This window comes from Mytilus trossulus, chromosome 8 (assembly GCF_036588685.1).
Source record: "Mytilus trossulus isolate FHL-02 chromosome 8, PNRI_Mtr1.1.1.hap1, whole genome shotgun sequence".
Lineage (NCBI taxonomy): Eukaryota > Metazoa > Mollusca > Bivalvia > Mytilida > Mytilidae > Mytilus > Mytilus trossulus.
Window position 1 is genome coordinate 59,945,081 of NC_086380.1, and position 18,740 is coordinate 59,963,820.

The following is an 18,740-nucleotide window of genomic DNA, read 5'->3' on the forward strand; positions in this document are numbered from 1 at the left end:
GTATGGAAAGATTGTAAGCTGTACATGTCTGCCTTGCTAAGTTTATAATACCTTGACCTCTTGGTCAATGTTTAGTTTTCTTGGTCAAGTCTGCTTCCCAATTGAGAACATCCTGTTTTTATGTAGCAGCATTCCAGCAGTGCCTGCATATCGAATTTTTATGTCAGTCGATAGGATATTCCAGAGCTTGCATTTCCGTGGAAGGAAGCTATCTAATGCAGTTGAAATCATCCCTTCAAAAATTAAACACACAAGTTGTATGACAGTTATCGAATGTTTGTTTCAAATTACAACAGAAATGTTCTAATTGTCATACCCAGAATGATGTCCTCTTTTCCTCAAATGTGACCTTCTTGAGTACACAATGTTTGTCACAAGTGGAACAGGATCTTCTCTCCTTCGAAAGCACACAAGATCACCCCTGTTATTAGTGGGGTTGAGTTGCTCAGTGTTTAATTGTTTTCTTTGTTTATGTTGTGAATTTTTTTTTCTGCTTTCATTCAGTTGTTGTTTTAATTTATTGTCATGACAATGTAAGTGGGTTTTTTTCAACCTTTAAGTTTGAATGTCCCTTTGGATTCTTTCACCTCTCTTTCATGACAAAAAAATACAACTATGCAAACTTTACCCAGAACATAACTCCATGGTAATTAAACAACCAAATTTAAGCATTGTTTTACTTTACTAGCATATAATCAATTCCAATGTTGGAAATGACTCAAATTTCTACAGTTATCATCGGCTCAGTAGTCAAACCTTCCATTATATTAACTATTACCTATATGTAAACAATTGATTAAAATGGGTACAGTTTGACAGCAAAAACCTATGACTGATATAAAACCAGTCAAAAAGCAGAAAGAAATCATTTTTCAAAGGAAACAGTGAACATGGTGTAAGTCTAGGTTATGATACATTTCACATGTCTTTGAGATCTAAGAGACATTAACGCACCAGATAAGCATCACTATTTTCATAAATAAGCAAGATAAAGCAGAATTTAAATTATTTTTATCACAGTTTTACTTGGTTATGATTTATGAAATATCAACAATGACATAATAAATAGTTTTCTCTTTATAACAAAAAATATAACAATAAATCTATAAAATTCTGGATTTCAAAATCCTAACAAATACATACATGCAACAATAGAATGGTTCAAATGTAACCAGGTTCACCACTTCAGTTTGTTTTTTCATAACGTTACAATACCCCCCTGTTATAAAAATTATGTTCTGTTGGAGATGATACAAATATGTTGGGAAAGTATGTCATATATGAGCTGTTAGAGCTGGTCAATATAATGTAATAATGAAACGTTTTATTCATTATTAAACACAGAAAATTACTATGAAAGCTTGAAATATTTTCGAAAAGTTTAATGTATGACATGCAAATAAAATATTTATCTATACTTGTAATTTGTAGTAAATGAATTATCATTGTTTTGCAGAAATATTCGATGAGTTTTTGAGTTTTGCCATATTTTTTGTAATTAGTGAAGATCTATATATCTTCTCTTCTATCTTTTGCTCAATGGTGAGGTCAAATGTAAGAAGCAGTGTTCTTTGCTATGATAAATTCATTTATAATCAGAGGATAAGTTTTATTTCAACACAAAATGTGTAGCAGTTATAAAATCATCAATATATAACATATTTCAGGAACTATATATCTTCTCTTCTCTTCATAAATCATTTATGAAATATTTGTTATGCAATAAAAAATATGTTAATCATGCTTACTTGACCTTGCATTCCAAAAAAAATTGTAATGATCACTGCTCATTTCTTATTATTACAGGTAAAAGGGACGGCATATCTGATATATAAAACTGACCTTTTAAAATGGACAATTTAAAATGGACGGATTACAATGCAAAATGTATTAAGTTACGAAATTTCCTTCTTTTGTCAAATAAATACAAAACAATACAAGATTTTTTGAAAGACAAATTCAAAAAATATATATATGTATATAAAAATTACAATAACAGAACTATTGAGGGAACTGAATGAAAAATGTTCCTTCATCTTACTTGTCATAGTCCCTTGTGAGGGGGGATAGGAAGGGTCCTATCCCCCCTCCCTTGTGGTCATAGAAATGCAGATTTTACCATCTTGCATCATCAATACACATTATTATGGTACAGGAAAAATAATTTGTCTGATAATATGTTAATGGATTTCAATTTTGAAGTTGGTGATAAATAATTAGTGGGTGGATTTTTTTATAATGGTTTCAAACTTAGTAATCATAAAAGATTGGCAAATATGCATTTGATTGGGTAATTTGTGGTTTTCATTAACAGATCAAGCAGAAAATCTTTAATTTTCTTAAATAGGAGACAAACTCAAAATTGGAGTATAACATATATTATAATTGTTTTGGGGTCTGACATTCAGTTAAACTTTTTTCTTTTTTCGAAACATTAAACACTAAACATATTTACTTCAAAATGATAAACAGACAAAAGAAAATTTAATAAATAGCAGACAATTATAAAAACACAAAATATTTTTCATACATGCACACAAATTTCGATCTTTCCGTTCTCATTGGTAGAAAAACTGAATCTTTCTATAAACAAAGCACTTAGAACTTACAGGGCGGCAACCCATCTCTGAATTCTTATCACATTGTTCAATCCATGATAATGGTTTCGAAAAATATCACACGGCTGGCATATTATATCCAATTGTATTTCAGATAAATATAAAATGCAATAGTACCATCAATAAAATGTGCAAATTTTTCCTGTTCATTTCTGTGAATAATTTGCATAGAACATTCAGTTCAGTATCAAATCAAATCTTCACTTTTTATCACATGATTATTTTTATACATCCAATGAACTTCTTTGGATTATATCACCTGACAAGTGTAATATCCAATCAATTGACTGAAATCCTGTCACATGATTACACCGAGTTTATGATTGCTGTAATGTGCTTGGTTAATATCACAGTTGTGGTCATCGGTGTACAGAACGCATGGATGTCTGTGAGCCATATATTGACCTTGTCCGAGTATTCACAAGGTGATGATGGTTAATTTGTCCCTCTATGTCATAAAGTTCTTGTTTTAATTTTTCGTTAATACTTTTTATAGTGTCTGAAAAAGAAAGAAAAAATGAAGATTTAAATCATTCAATGTACCAATTCTAATTCTTAACAATAGACTCAAATACATAAATTGTAGACTTTCTAGAATTCACTGTAAAACATAGCCCAAAAAATTTAATCCTATTTTATTCATTAATTATTAAACATTACTAGATCGAAAACTTTTATCTATTATTCAGTTAATATTATGGAAAATTAATCATTTGGTTAACAAACTCCCAAATTTGACCCTAAAAATATTAATTTGACTCTCATAAACATTTTAAAATTAACAAAACATATGCTAATATAGACAATTGTTTCCAATTCTGTTTGGATTTTAAAATTCAATAATTTACTATCTCAGTAAAATAAATCTGATAATCCACTGGTAAAAATGTCAGAGGCAGATCCAGGATGGGGGTTCCGGGAATTGGAACCCTCCTTATTTTGGTCGATCAAATGCATTTGAATGGGGCAAATATAGTTGGCTGGATCTGCCCATGAATGTAAGAATTTATATTTCCCTACCTGCTGTAGATGATTGGGAAGATCGTCGACTATCTGTCAGCCTCATTGGGGATTCTAAAATAAAAACAATAATATCTAGGTGAAAAGGGAAAACTTAAAATAAAAATAGTTTCAGATATACATTTCTACATGGCTTATACATCTCATTTTTTTTGACATTGTGTAAACATTTATTCTGGTCTGATTCCTTTGAAACTTAAAAAAATAGACATGTAGTCTTCAATTTTCCTTTAGACCTGCTTGCCTATCAAAATCTATCAGTATGAAATTCCAAAGTACTGTTGATTCATTGATTAATCTACAGGTTCCATTTTCATTGGGGAACACAAACTATGAATTGATATTCTACAAGCTTGTGTTCAGAATTGGTAACAAACATTTCTCTTTTGAATTGTTTTACATTGCTTATCTGGGCCTTTTATAGCTGACTATGCGGTATAGGCTTTGCTCATTGTTGAAGGCTGTACAATGACCTATAGTTGTTAATGTTTGTGTCATTTTGGTCTTTTGTGGATAGTTGTCTTATTGGCAATCATACCGCATCTTCTTTTTTATATTTAAATTCGCTATCCAAGAATACACTGAAATGAGTATCTGACACAAATAAATAAGTCGACAGCAACATAAATCACTCTATATTTAAAAGTTGGATACATTTCATTCAGCACTATCTACATTGTGTTCAAGCTTATATAACTGTGAATGAGTATATTGTACGGTGCAGCATCAGAAGTGTACCAATCTTACTACCACCTATCTCAATACAGAAACATACCACTTACAAATACTTTCCTAATTTTGTGTGCGTTTCTGTAAACGCATAAAAGGTGCAAACTCATAACCCACATTTTAAGGATGAACCTTTGAACTTTAAAACAACACTTTTTTTGTTAAAAATTAAATTTTTCTAATTCATAACTTTGAAAATGGCATTTGAGTACAAGATTGAAATTAGCAGTTTTTCTATCCAATGAATGTCCTTCAAAATGTTAACAGTGAGAATAAAAATCTATATATATATGGACCCTTATATATTTTTTAATTCATTAAATAATTCTAATGACTTCTTTTAGAAAAAAAAACTAATACTAAAACAAGTATGAATCATATTCATGTGATCTTGCATAATCTAAATTTGTATTGTGTGCAGATATTGCTATTGTACGCCAAAACCTAATATGTGTAATGCTATTCAATCTTTACAAAACACTGTTACCTCCCCTGTTGGTTTTCTCCGTTTGTCTGATCCTGATTTAAACATTAGTAAAAGTATGTAAAAATTTATCCGTAATCCGCAACCTTTTTTATCTTCTTGAAATTTTAATTCTTTATATATTTCTTATTAATGTTCTTATTTTTTTTTACATTACAAAATGTTTAACGTATCTATTTTATCTAGAAAAATCTAACAGTCAAATTTTGTGAAAACTGGAACGTTTTTGTTTAATTACGTACTGAAGAAAAATAATCAATTTCCATTTTACTAATTTAACATGCAATGTTATCTATAGATATACAGTTTAAACATGTCAACTAAACTGAAGCAATCAAACTCACAAATATACACTAGCTACAAATCTCAATAAGTCAAAAATCAAATTAACTTTTTCAAATTAATGCAAAACTAGAAATAATGCACAAAGAAGCCCAACAACAAAGAATTGAATATATAGCCAACATTGAAACAATGTCTATGGAAAAACAACGAAACTTAAAATAATTTTCTTTACACTAATACCTATATGTCATACTATCACAAAACCCTAGAATAAATCATTTCAAAAGTGATACATAATTTACCATTTTCTTAAACTCTAGAAACATTTTAAGTTGTTAAAAAAAAGTCAGTAGAATTTCCTTATCGCCTATAATTAAAAAAAAGATGTATTCACTTAAAGTTAAATGACACAGAAGGCAGCTAAATCCTAAAGATCTAAACATCCTTCTAAAAAGCCAAATCTAACAATACACATGCTCCATTCCAACTCACACAGATACGAGTACGATGAGAATGAAGTAACCGCTCGCAAGTCACCAACACTATTGTATTTCTGTCGCTTCAATCTATGTAAATACTGTCTCCGTGAGTGTATTAGTACATAGGTCTGATCGACTGTCGGAATGGCAGGTAGACTAACATTGGTCAGAGAATCTAATACAAGTAGGAAATTTATATTATAAACTGACCTGTTTTAGTCCATCTAATTTATTGAAAGTTCTGTTTGTATAGATTTTTTCATAATGAAAATGTAACTGTTATTAATGCTAAATGCTTGTTTTCATGTTTTATCAAATAGACCCCTTTATACCAAAAAATCCCTCTCAATTTTTAAGTATTTAACTGTTGTGTGTATTCTTTTCTTTGCCTTACATATTATTCTCTACTATTCTTTCTTTTATGAATGTACTAAATCTGTCTAAGCCTTTTAGTAATGAAAAAAAACCTAAGATTGCATTTTTTTAAATCTTTTTAGCAATAGTTAAAAGCAATGAGTATATTTCCAGAAAGCTATCTAGTATCTTGTTCTTTGATCAGACTGTCTGGCAACATAAAATTTACAGAGTTATTTCCCTTACCTTGTCTCATGCCACCATTTTGTATTGGAGGTCGTCCCCTAGGAGACATGTAACCTTCTTCTACATAGCCATTCTGTAAATGTTCTGGAGGTCTGAAAATAAAAATAAAGATTTCAATTATTTACAATTAGAATTATTAATTTCATAAATAATCCAGTTGCAAATTGTGATCTGAATGTACCATTAAATTTTTATGCATATTCAGGATTTGAGGCTAGTATCTGTCTGAGTGAGTGCAGTGTGGTTCCAACAAAAATGAAAATTTTGACACTTTGTGTCTGTTTTCTTCTACATGTATAAGGATTTTCTCCATAATTTTTTATCCACAAAGGGGAAAATTAGCAGCCACATATTGAGGCTGTGTGATGAACTCAGTGAGGAAGGATATCAGGTTGTCAACAGATAAGTTGGAGACATTGTATGAGAGTAGCTCAAGTAGAGCTGTTCCCATCAAGGATAAACAGATAACCTAATATGTAATTGTTAAGGTTTTCCACAACTAGGAGACTAAAGGAGGGTCATAGTTTGCCTGGTTGCCTCATAGAAGAAGAATGCAAAACTTGAGACTACTTACAGTTGTGCTGGTCTCATCAATGGCTCTGACAGACGATGAGGTGGTCGTTTAGGTTGTCCATGACTAGGAGGAGGTTTCCCTCGTCCTGCAGTAGGACTCACATAACCTTGATTCTGATTATTGGGCTAAAATACAAATAACAATAGAGTATATCAACAAGTTATAAATATACATTTAAAAATGAACAGTTAATTTATATACAAACAATGTAATTTACTTCTATTTGACGCCTAATTTGTTACAAAAGTAACAACAGTGATTGCCCACTATATTATGCTCATTAATATAATCTGAAGTCTTTTCCTTAAAGACAAATCCTTCTATTCAGATCTACCAATAATATCTTCTTTATATTTTATATTTACTTTGGGTTAGGTAAAAGCTTCAAAATAAGCAAATAAAAAAATGGGGTCACCGACCTCGTTTTCGATTTAGAACGCCTTCTTTTTCATGGAATTTGGAAATCGGGACCTCTAGTCAATAGCGGTGTAATATTTTTTTTAAAAGTTGGTTTCCCATAAAACTTGTTTGTTCTGCTAACCAGGTTGTTAATACAAACTATTTTAATAATATTACCTATTTCTGAGGGGAAAATAATAGCGATAAGTTGCTATAATAATTTTCCCGCCTTTATTTATTGTGAAATAATTATAAAAGAATGATGTTTAAAAAAAATTGACCAATTCTAATATAACGTCGAAAGCCGTTCCGCCGGTTTTGGGCGTTATTCCTATACAAATTACGGACAACACAGTTCTCGTTATTTGCTGTTATGTTGTTTGTTTGTTTTCAACTACTTCTAATGCATATTAATTTACATGTGATAGTACTTAGTTTTCAGTCAGTTTCACAGACACGTAATATAAATGCGGTGGTTGGAAAACAATGCGTTGAACAAATGTATACGCGAATGTATTATGCTTCTATTCAACTTATTTATAGTGCTTATGTGTTGAACAGAAATTCTTCTTAAAATAGTGAATACATTTGTTATATTATTTCATAGTTCAGTCAAAGTATATCTGAAAGACAAGACAGACCTTTGCTTTCGATATCATGAATTCTAATTTCGCGGTTTAGAATGTTGTTCCTTTTTATTTTGATGATAATAACTTAAAATCAATATAAATCTAAGACCCCTAACAATAAAGATCGAGGAGCCGATATTGCAAATATGACTCGGAAAGATCGGACTTAAAAATACCACTTCCAAATGTAGTTTTAAAAAGATTGATTTTTTTATGAACCGGGTTCCGTTCAATATCGTAGCGGCTACGTAGTATAGATTTTGATCTTATGAACGAGTAGCTAGGCTAGCTGCAATCAATATCTATGTAGCAGCTAGGCTAGCTACATGTTAAATAGTCATAAATCTACGTAGCCCTATGTAGCCGCTACGATATTGAACGCAACCTTGATCTTTGTTCAAGTTTAAACGCTTAGATAAATCGATCTGCTATTCAAAATGTTTTATGTAGATATAGCCTAGTCAATCTAGCTCTAAAATCACTCAACCTCCAACTAATTGCAACACAAGCTTTTTTTAGTGAAGAATTAGTTGAGAATGGAAACAGGAAATGTGTCAAGAGAAAACAAGTCCCCTGTTATCGGTCTTCAACATAGCAAGTAAATCCGGCACACGAATTAGTTCAGCGAAATGGAAACCAGTCTTGAAACTCCAATACATACACATGAACCAAAATTATCAACAACAAAAACTATAAAGCAAGACAAACTAAGGCTAGGGGTTCCTGACTTGGGATAATTATACTAATATGGCTGGGAGAAAAACATGTTGTTTGAGAACTCTACCCTCCCATAGTTTCTCTAGATAATGAAGAATAAATAAACACGCAGTAAAACTCAGTTTTAAAGAAGTGCATTTTGTGGAAGTTTGAAATTGTTATCTTACGTAACTGTTATGTATTTATAGTAATTAGATATGTAGCTATACTAAACCAAAAATTAGATTGTGTTAAAAAATAACTGTCGATCAGTTTGGTTACTGCCTTTGATTTGTCATGTTAATTGCTGGAAGAGCTATTTTTCTAGTGCCATTACATCGTCATTGATTGTAGTCTTTTTTTGTGTATTTTTTCCATCAGCTACTTTTTCAACATTTGGAATTGCATAAAGTCACAGTTAAACACAGACCAATTTTACTTAGCAAGCTCTGTCAATATCCAGGTTTAATTTCAGATATGTAAGCTTTTTAATTTTTTGGAACATACACTAGTTCACTGAATTAGCATGCAATGGAGAAATTGTTTAAGGCAATTTCAAGAGAAGCTTTGTCAATATGATTATAATTTTACCTCTCAATAAGCTTAAAGTTTAAAAATAGCAATTGTACCAAAGTTACAAAATTTTATATTTTGAAAATGAGATAAGCCGATTGTTGAATGAATTGATGGGATCACTTTCTGGAGTGTTAATGGTATTATGGCATGGCGGATGCAGGGGGGTTCCGGGGTTGGAACCCCCTTTTTTTGGCCGATCAATGCATTTAAATGGGGACATATAGTTGGAACTCCCCCCTTTTCGGCCTGGGTTGGAAATCCCCTTTTTAAAATGGCTGAATCCGCCCCTGCAGCGCCTTTTGTGTGTACCCTGTAAATCTGTATGTGGTGGTCTGAAACATTAATCAAAGGATAATGACAAAGAACGAACATGGGTTGTCTGCTGTATGAAATATATAATTATGGTCAAAGATATATATGTACATAAAAAAAAGCATTACCAAGATCCTTCTCTAAGATATATCATTGAATTAATTTAATAAAAGGAAATCAGCTTTAGCATAAGAACTGTAAAAATATGGGCGACTTATCGCCAATGATAATCCTGTCTAATCTGAAATTTTTGTTAGTTGTTGGTTGCTTTCTAATTGACTTTAAAAACCTCAAATATCTCCTTATTCACAATTATACTATATTACTATCATTTGAACAAAACTAAAAAAATATTTAAATAACATACACATAATGCCTAAAGAAAATAAATGTTTAGATATTGTATGATTGGCAATGACAAAAATGTCCACAAGAGATAACAATGATGATGGTGTGGGTGTAAACAACTAATGCTCATCGTTAAAATTTAAAACTGTTATTAAAGACAATGAATGGAAAAATAAATATGACAGACAACAAACAATAACCACCATGTTCTCAAGGGCTACTTACTTGTGATAATACTATTCATAGTATGCAGGGTTAACCATGTGTGCGAGCATGCACTTAGCCCTTCCATAATAAGGAATACTTGTGAAATAGCAAACAGCGTAAGTGCAAATTGTAAAATCATTTTGAAAGGCCTCAACTCAAAAAGATCAGCACAGAGTATAACTAAACCAATTAACAAAATGAAACTGAGTTCCAATAGCTAGTTCAAAGCTAATTACAGTTGATGAATAGATACTCTTGTCACCGCCTAAAATATAAATCTGTACACATCCGATTAGAAACCAGTAAAAAGTGGGTTCAGTGTTATTATTATATGTTATATTGATGTTTTGGGAGCCGACTTTCCTGGTATGGAACGTGCACCCTTGTGGGTTTAGTGTTACAGCCAAACCTTATGTATATGGTGTGTAAGTACTGAGATCGTTGCTAATTACATGAGTAGTTTATTATTTGCTTCAGGAGCCTGGAATTTTCATTCTAGCATACAATCATTTAACACTTATCATTCTTTTTTTTTCTGAAAAACATTGTTTGATTCTAAATCCTAACATGTTTGTTCATGAAGAAAAATGAAAAAAAATGTTCTCTTTTAAAACATGTAAAAGTTGTGGTAAAAAAATAAATTAAAAACTTTGAATTTCAAAAAATTAGTCTTGCAAAAAAAAATCAATTTGTAATGGCCAAACTAAAATTAACTTTAAGTCAGGGGTAGATTTCTTTCAAACACCTAGTAGAATTGTGGCAATGTTGGTAATAATCTAACTCAGAATAGTCTTCTGTTATAGGTTACATACAATCACTATTGTGGAGAATTAGATCTTCGAATTGTAAAATAGCAGAACACAATCTCGGTCTATATCTTTATTTAATTTTACAAACATTGAGACAGGGAAGTGATCCACTTGTAATATTATTCTTTTCAATTGACATATTTATGCATTGTATTATATTACTTGAACTGTTTTAAAAAATAAAGAACATTTTTTGGATAAATTATTTTTTATCAATTTTGGCAAATAAGGGGAAGTAACTCATATTACCTTACTTTTACTACAAAATATTTTCGTGAATTAAACCACTTTCCGCAAAATATATTTTTGTATAGTTTTAGTATGTTGTTCATAGATAGTATTAGACTTGTTTTTCAGAGAAAACCCTTGTGTTGCAATTAGTTGCAGGTTGTTCACTAAATTGACAAGACTAATATGAAAATAAATCTGCGCATGGTCAGTTTAATATATTCTTATAAGTAACTGATTTCAGAGTTTCATCCGTATACTCAAATGATTTTACAGAACATGAAGATAAAAAAAAATGTATACGTCGTTTTTTTGCGTCATTTTTCTGAAAGAGAAAGATATGATAGCAAATAATACAAATTTCCACAAGAGACCAATTGACACAGGAACTATTTATAATAGGTCACCGTACGGCCTTCAACAGTGCACAAATCTCATAATGCATATAAAGCTATAAAAGGTCCAGAAATGACAAATGAAAAACAATTAAAACGAGAAAATAACGGCTTAATCTATGAACAAAAAATAAATAAATGAAAAACAAATATGTAACACGTTAACGACAACAACGACATGGACTGGATCCGTTTTAGTGCTCGACTGATACCGTTATTCATTCGTTCCGTCTTCGCTAAATATACGTGTGTTAATCGGTGCACATTTTAAAAACTACCATTTCAATTGTATTTATTCATTATTATTTTTTATTATTATTTTCTGTAAATTCCTCATCTTCAAACAAAATGACCGTTATAAGTAAAATTATTCTGACAATTCTTTGTTTTTAAAAGGGCTTATAACATATTATCAAAAAGATAATTAATAAATTCAGAAGCACATCTTATGAACCAAATATTTCCTTATTCTATTTACTACGAGGTTTTTTTTAACGAAATGACCGATTATTTTAGGATTGCAATGTATACTAAATTAAAATCACAAGTTCTAAAAAGATCGTAAATGAGAGATGCTCTTAAAAGATCGATTCAATTTCGTGCAAGTGTTAACGGGGTCTATTTAACATACTACTGTTTTCATCATTCATCCATAGGCATTTATTATATCAAACTATTCCGTCATATTGCTAGAAACTCAGTCTAAGTATATTCATACAGTTGTCATATCGTGAGTATGAATGGAACCTAGTCCGACTTTTTTTTCTCAAATCAACTATTGATTGTTTATGCCCCACCTACGATAGACTAGTAGAGGGGCATTATGTTTTCTAATTTTTCGTTCGTCCGTCCGTACGTCCGTCCGTCTATCCCGCTTCAGGTTAGAGTTTTTGGTCAAGGTAGTTTTTGAATTTCTTGTTGCTTATGATATGATCTTTCTAATTTTAAGACCAAATTTGACTATTGATCCCAATTTCAAGGCCCACTGAACATAGAAAATGAAAGTGCAAGTTTCAGGTTAAAGTTTTTGGTCAAGGTAGCTTTTTGATGAAGCTGAAGTCCAATCAACTTGACACTTTGTACACTTGTTGCTTATGATATGATCTTTCTAATTCTAATGCCAAACTAGATTATTCTACCCAATATTACTGTCCATTGAACATGGAAAATGATAGTGCGAGTTGGGCATCCGTGTACTTCGGACACATTCTTTTTTCATATGCATTCCTCTTTAATTCTTCCTTCCGACAACTTTTAAACACAGACAGGATTATGTTGTTTTTTTATATAAAAATTGCGCACCTAGTACATAAATATAAAATTTGACAAATTGGATCATACTCGGTAGTGGTCAAATACAAAAACCTACAATGTTAGAAGCGTAAATGTTAACTTTTCTAGATCATCGGACTTTATTTTACACGTATGCGTCGTTGGGTTACTGATTTGTTGGTGCTTATCAGAAATCTGAATATTATATTTGTGTAAAAATGTAATCGCCTTACACATTCAAAATACGTATGTGCAATTTGTCATATCCATATAGGTACGTAAGGTTTCTAATTCTATAGATACATTGAATTTTGATGACGTGATTGATGATTTTCGTATTTTCTTTATGATTTGTGGAAATATAAATACAATTTAAAACCTAGGCTACCAAAGAGATTGTCTCTATAGAACAGATAAATCCATACACGTAGCAAATTATTGAAATTATTTTTGTATTATAATATGATTGGCCAATCCCTAAATCCCGAGGTCCTGAATTTTAATCAATTAAAGTGAAAAGGATTCCCGGATCCCGAAATCCCGAGCTTAAAACACCCGATCCCGATAAAGGTCCTATCCCCCTCCATCTTGTTGTCGAGTATCCAGATTTTTGTTTCTTGACAGTTGTTGGTTTGCTGTATATATAGTTGACTCTCTTTTTATTCATATATTTTATCTTTTGCTGTTTTTTTGTTTATTTCAGATACACTTAATTCACATAATTGATTTATATATCCAATTCTGGAACATGTCTTTTGTATAAAAACAATTTTCATTTTCTTCTCGGAAAATCTACTCAAAACGTTTGTCACTCTTTCAATCGGCTCAAAGAGGAATAACTCTCATTAACGATTCGAGTTCGCGGAAACCACGACGTCATAAAACGCTGACGGCATAGTACTGTTGCGCTGGTATATGCGCATAAACAATAGAGGGATTTGTCTTTAAGTTGATGTTGGAGGTCATTATAAAAATTACTTGAGAACTTTAATGCCATTTAAATGTAATGCAAAATGAGATGACAGATTTTCAGGGTTGTTTTAAACAATTCAAATGTTTTGTATCAAATTATTGAACTCTGCTTTTCATACTTTATTATTAAAGACAAGATACTGAATCAAAGAACCAATTTGTTTTTAATATTGATATTTTAAGAATACGAACAAGACTTACCGGAAGACGTTGTGGAGGAGGGTTGTAAGGAGGTTTACTGCTGTTCTGAGGAGATCTATAGGATTCACCATTGTTGTGCCGAACCTTGTCCATTCTGTAATTAGAGAAATAATATTTCACAAAGAATTAAAAAAAAATTGCAATATTGGTTATGATCTGTTATTAAAGAAAAAAAATTACCATCACAATTAAATATATCAGCCTTAGCCAACATATCTTAAAATAAAAGACAAAAATACAACTAAAAAATTACACATCTGAATCAATTCTTTAAAATCATTCATTTTAAAATATTTAATACAATATGCAAGTGTTCTGTTCAAACAGAAATCATCTTTACTTCAAAACAATCTTTTAAAATACAATTTACCTTTGCAATTTTTCAATATCTACTTGAAGTCTCTCGTTATGTTTGGACAAGGACTGATGATCTCTGTGAAGCTGATCTTTGTTTCTGTGTAACTCAGAATTCTCATTTCTAAAATATAATATACTAAATATAAGAATTTCAATAATTTTGGTGCAACGCTAATAAACTAGTGTACTGGAACTTTGTAACAACTGATCCAAATAATATATTTGGGTTACCATCAATTATTAATTTGGAGTGGACAATGATGTAAAAATTTCTGAAAACCTATATTCATTATTGATGTCATTAATAATTCTTATGCAACAACGTTTGTAACATTCCTAATTTTCTTCCTTAACACCTTATCAATTTCACAAACGAATATACCATCAAACAATTTCACTGCCCAAATGACACAGTTGCTATTAAATGAAATAATAATTTAATTCTCTTTGTCTGTTTTTTCAATGAAAATTTAGATGCATTTTGGAATACTTTGTCACATCAATGAACTTTTGACCTACCTTAATGCTTCATTTTCTATCATATATTCTTGTAACATGGCATACAGATCTTTGTCGCCAGGACTAGCTGTAAAAATTAAAGAAATGATTCATTAGTAAAGACTTTAAGTTTATACTTATTAAACGACTATTGAATAATCATGGTAAGTTCTGACACTTGAGTTGTAACCTAAGCCTGACAGGCCCGTAGCCAGGAATTGCCAATTTAACAGTCACAATTTGAACAGAACATTGACTTTAACAGTGCATATTTGGTTTCAAGGTGCGGTTCATCCAAACCCCCCGGACTTCTTGTTCTACAGGCTTTATTTTGACCAGCAGAACTGGTTACAAAATATAGAAATATATCATTTACTTTTTACATAGAGAAGCTAGATATGATTTTTTTGAACCATCCATTTTTCTTGTGTTTCTTATTTTCTTGCTGCTCTATGAAACATTTTAAGGACTTTTTTTGTTATTTTCATTTCATGTTTATATATATTTTTTCATCTGACAGCTTTTACAACAGCTTGCCCACTCATTCTTTTTTTGAAAGAATTTCTCTTAAACATTTTATGGACTATAGGACTATTGTTTGTCATTTCAAGTTGTTGTTGTTTCTTTCTTCATCTGATTGCTTTCAGTCTGTCAACTCAATCTTTTCTTCTTTTTTTTCTTCTTAAATATCTTTTATGAATATTTTAAAAGTCAGATAATTTTACCTTTAGACTGCATATCTTTCACCATCTTCATGAATTTTTCATCATTATTCTTTTGTAAGTCACCTTTGGGTTTGGCAGGAAATTCTAATTGTTCTCGTAAATAATGATTTTCATTCCGTAAAATTTTAATTTCTCTTTTTAAACTCAATATTAATTTTTCTCTAGGGTCCTGAAAACATAATTAAACATTGTAAATAATTGATGATTTAGTCTTAGTTGCATGATTTCTTATATAAGTTTTAATTGGCTTTGAACAAGATGTCAGTAACTGCAAGTACACTCAGATCTGTACTTGGTGTCTTTTTGTTGTTGGGATGTAAAAGTACCTAGTCACATCCATGTGTTATAGTTATATGCGTTTCTATTTGTATACATCTGATGAGTTAAGCCTTTCTCAACTGATTTTAATAGATTTTTCTTATGTTGTACTGTCTTAAGTAAGGGTGAGGGTTAATAATGCCATCCCGCTAACATATTTAACACTGCCACATTCTGTATGTATGTGCCTGTCCCAAGTCAGGAGCCTGTAATTCAGTGGTTGCCCTTTGTGATTTTGTTACATATTTTTTGTACCATTTTTTTACACATAAATTTTAATATATATTTCAATATAACAATAAAAATACATTCATAAAAATACAAGTCTTCTATATAGTATGCTATGTTTTCAAGTATTTCATTTTGCATTTTGCGTTTAGTTGTCAGCTTCTAATTAGCTTATACATCATTATATTTTTTTACTAAATGAAAATTCTAAATATATATTTTTTAATAACCTGATAAAAGAACTTATATTTCAGCATGATTATCAATAGTTTATACAATAAAACACTCATTTTCAATCTAAATTGACTCAGTCATCAATATTTATAAATTATATATCAACTAAAATTATATATAAAACTGCAGTACAACTAATTTATATATGTTAAAATCTAAATCACTGAAGGATCTGTGAACTAATTTTTTTCATATGGAAATAATATGGCTAAAAGTTCACACAACTGATGTTTATTTACTACTAGATCACTCTATTTACCCTCTGTTCCAAGTAGGCAATTCAAATTGTAACAATTACTTTCTGTGCATGTTCACAACTACTTGTTTAGAATTAATTCCAAATTTAAAAACATCAATATTCTCAATTTCATTTTTAAATTCTTATTGGTCTTATAAGCTCTCCTTAGTGAAAGTTAATCCAGAAATGCACTTGGAACGTATAAAATTTATATAGTTTAATTTTTTTATTTTTTTTTCAATTCTTCATTGGAAAATGGATGCTTGTATACTTCTAGAGTGTTTAACCAACTTACTACCCATGATGGTCTTGCTAGGGTATCGTAATTTTCTATGACATGTCTAACATTAGGAATCAATCAACCAATCAAAACCAACGAAGATAGTTTCTTTCTTTTAAATGCTCTAAAAGTTTCTTTTGTCCTAGAAATATTCTCCAGCAAATTGGAGAAAACAAATTCAACTTCTTCAAAATATATGATGTTCAAACAAATTTGTGTCCAGCATTCCGGGAAAAAAGATTACCTACCATTTTGATAGCTGGTTTACTTTTAATTCTCTTAGCTCTGCTAGCGTATCGAAGTGTGTTTGTTGTTTCGTGTACATGGTAAGCAGACGGCGTCACACATGCAATCTGAAAATAAACAAAAAATACATATAGGTCTAGATAACAACCACATAAAATTAAGAACATCAACAAGAGACAACAACCCAATCAATGGCAGAAAACAGCCATGGTCACAAATACACATCTAAATAAACCAGTTCAAATTATTACATGGGTTGACTGCTGTAAATACTGACCAGTAGACATACCCCAATAAACCAGTTCAAACTATATTACACAGGAAGAATGCAGGTAAACATTGACCTGTTCATGTACCTTGTCATAAAAAAACTTTAATTGAATTTGAATAAGTTTTATTGAACTTTTCATCTTAATCTTTTGGCAAGGAATAAATTTATAAGTTTAATGTGGACACATAAGGATATTTGGCTAGTCCAAGCACTGTAAATGTATATAAGCACAGAATTAAAATGTTATCAAGCTTAGTTACAGTGTTAACACTATTCTTTAACTGACTTTGAAAATACTTCTATCAACAGAGAAGACAAAATCTAGAAATGTGCTATTCTTATATTTCATGAAGCAGCTTAATGATGAGCTTGCATGTAAAAACGTTCATCAAAACAGATTTATATAATGCTCAACTTTGGTCATATTGCCTGAGAACAGCTTTATTTTAGGTATCAGAAGAAGTGCACATGTTCATCTATCATTAACACTTCTGAGATCATTTCACAAAATTGTGTTTTAGAGGGTTTTTTCACAATCACAATCGTGCATTCTTGACAAAGGGTCAAAAACGTGAAAAGTTGGCAGGTATGAGATGGAAAAATTTTCCATTGAAGACAGGTTTTGATACGGGTGCTGAAGATGTTCATTTTTTGGATCAATTCAAAAGTGCTTTACAGAACATAGCTTGGATCACTTTGAAAGTACCTAAATGTACTAAGGTACTTGGTGAAAATTTACATCCTTCCATTAGTAAATACACCTTTTGAACAAGTATGTTCAGCCAAATGTGATTTTTCAGAAATAGACATTTATAAAGTTTTTACTGCAATTAATCTTAACTAAAATCAAAAGCAAAAAAAAACATACCGGTATTGGAATTTTGGTTAGTTTTCGCTCCATAAATGTGGCCAATTCTATATTCCATATATTACTATAATGACCATAAAACTATTCCAAATTTTCAAGTCCACATAAAATGTCTAAATAACTTTTAAAATGATGGCCACAATACTCCTTTATGCAATAGATATAAGAAGATATGGTGTGAGTGCCAATGAGACCGCTCTCCATTCAAGTATATTATACTCCTAAGCAACAACACAAATGAATACGAGTCCAAATCTTTAAAAAAACTAGTATTTTTAAGATGTTTTAACAAAATAACAATCTAATTACAGATTTATACATAATTCATTTTCCGTTTCATATGATTAGATAAACTGTTTAGAACATATCCAGTTTGAAAGCAAAATTATGTTTTTTCATTGGGAATCAATATATTAAGGTGATAAAGATTGCAACGTAAATGTCAACTGACGATCTGTTACAATGATCAATTAAAATTAAATGATAATTGGTCAGGATCATAGTTACAGTAAATCAAACAGTTATTTACACTTTACATAATATAAAAAAAGTCAATTAAATAATCGGTCAGTTATTTACATTTTATATTATAAAAAAAGTCATTTTTTTTAAAGCCTTTTACAGATGGTGATGATGTAAATGGG

At 30.6% G+C, this 18,740-nt stretch overlaps 1 protein-coding gene across 1 annotated transcript in view; it reads right to left on the reverse strand.

Moving 5' to 3' along the window:
- Nucleotides 1-663: 663 nt before the first annotated feature.
- The window catches only part of LOC134681220 (kinesin-like protein KIF12), a 54,287-nt gene continuing 36,210 nt past the window's right edge, over nucleotides 664-18,740 (reverse strand). Inside the window, exons 13-21 of the mRNA XM_063540737.1 lie at nucleotides 16,960-17,064; nucleotides 15,414-15,582; nucleotides 14,710-14,776; nucleotides 14,204-14,311; nucleotides 13,834-13,927; nucleotides 6,790-6,914; nucleotides 6,216-6,307; nucleotides 3,639-3,692; nucleotides 664-3,117 (exon numbers count right to left, since the gene is read on the reverse strand). Coding sequence (XP_063396807.1) covers nucleotides 2,978-3,117; nucleotides 3,639-3,692; nucleotides 6,216-6,307; nucleotides 6,790-6,914; nucleotides 13,834-13,927; nucleotides 14,204-14,311; nucleotides 14,710-14,776; nucleotides 15,414-15,582; nucleotides 16,960-17,064 — 954 coding nt within the window. The 3' untranslated portion in view covers nucleotides 664-2,977. The remainder of the gene's footprint in view (nucleotides 3,118-3,638; nucleotides 3,693-6,215; nucleotides 6,308-6,789; nucleotides 6,915-13,833; nucleotides 13,928-14,203; nucleotides 14,312-14,709; nucleotides 14,777-15,413; nucleotides 15,583-16,959; nucleotides 17,065-18,740) is intronic.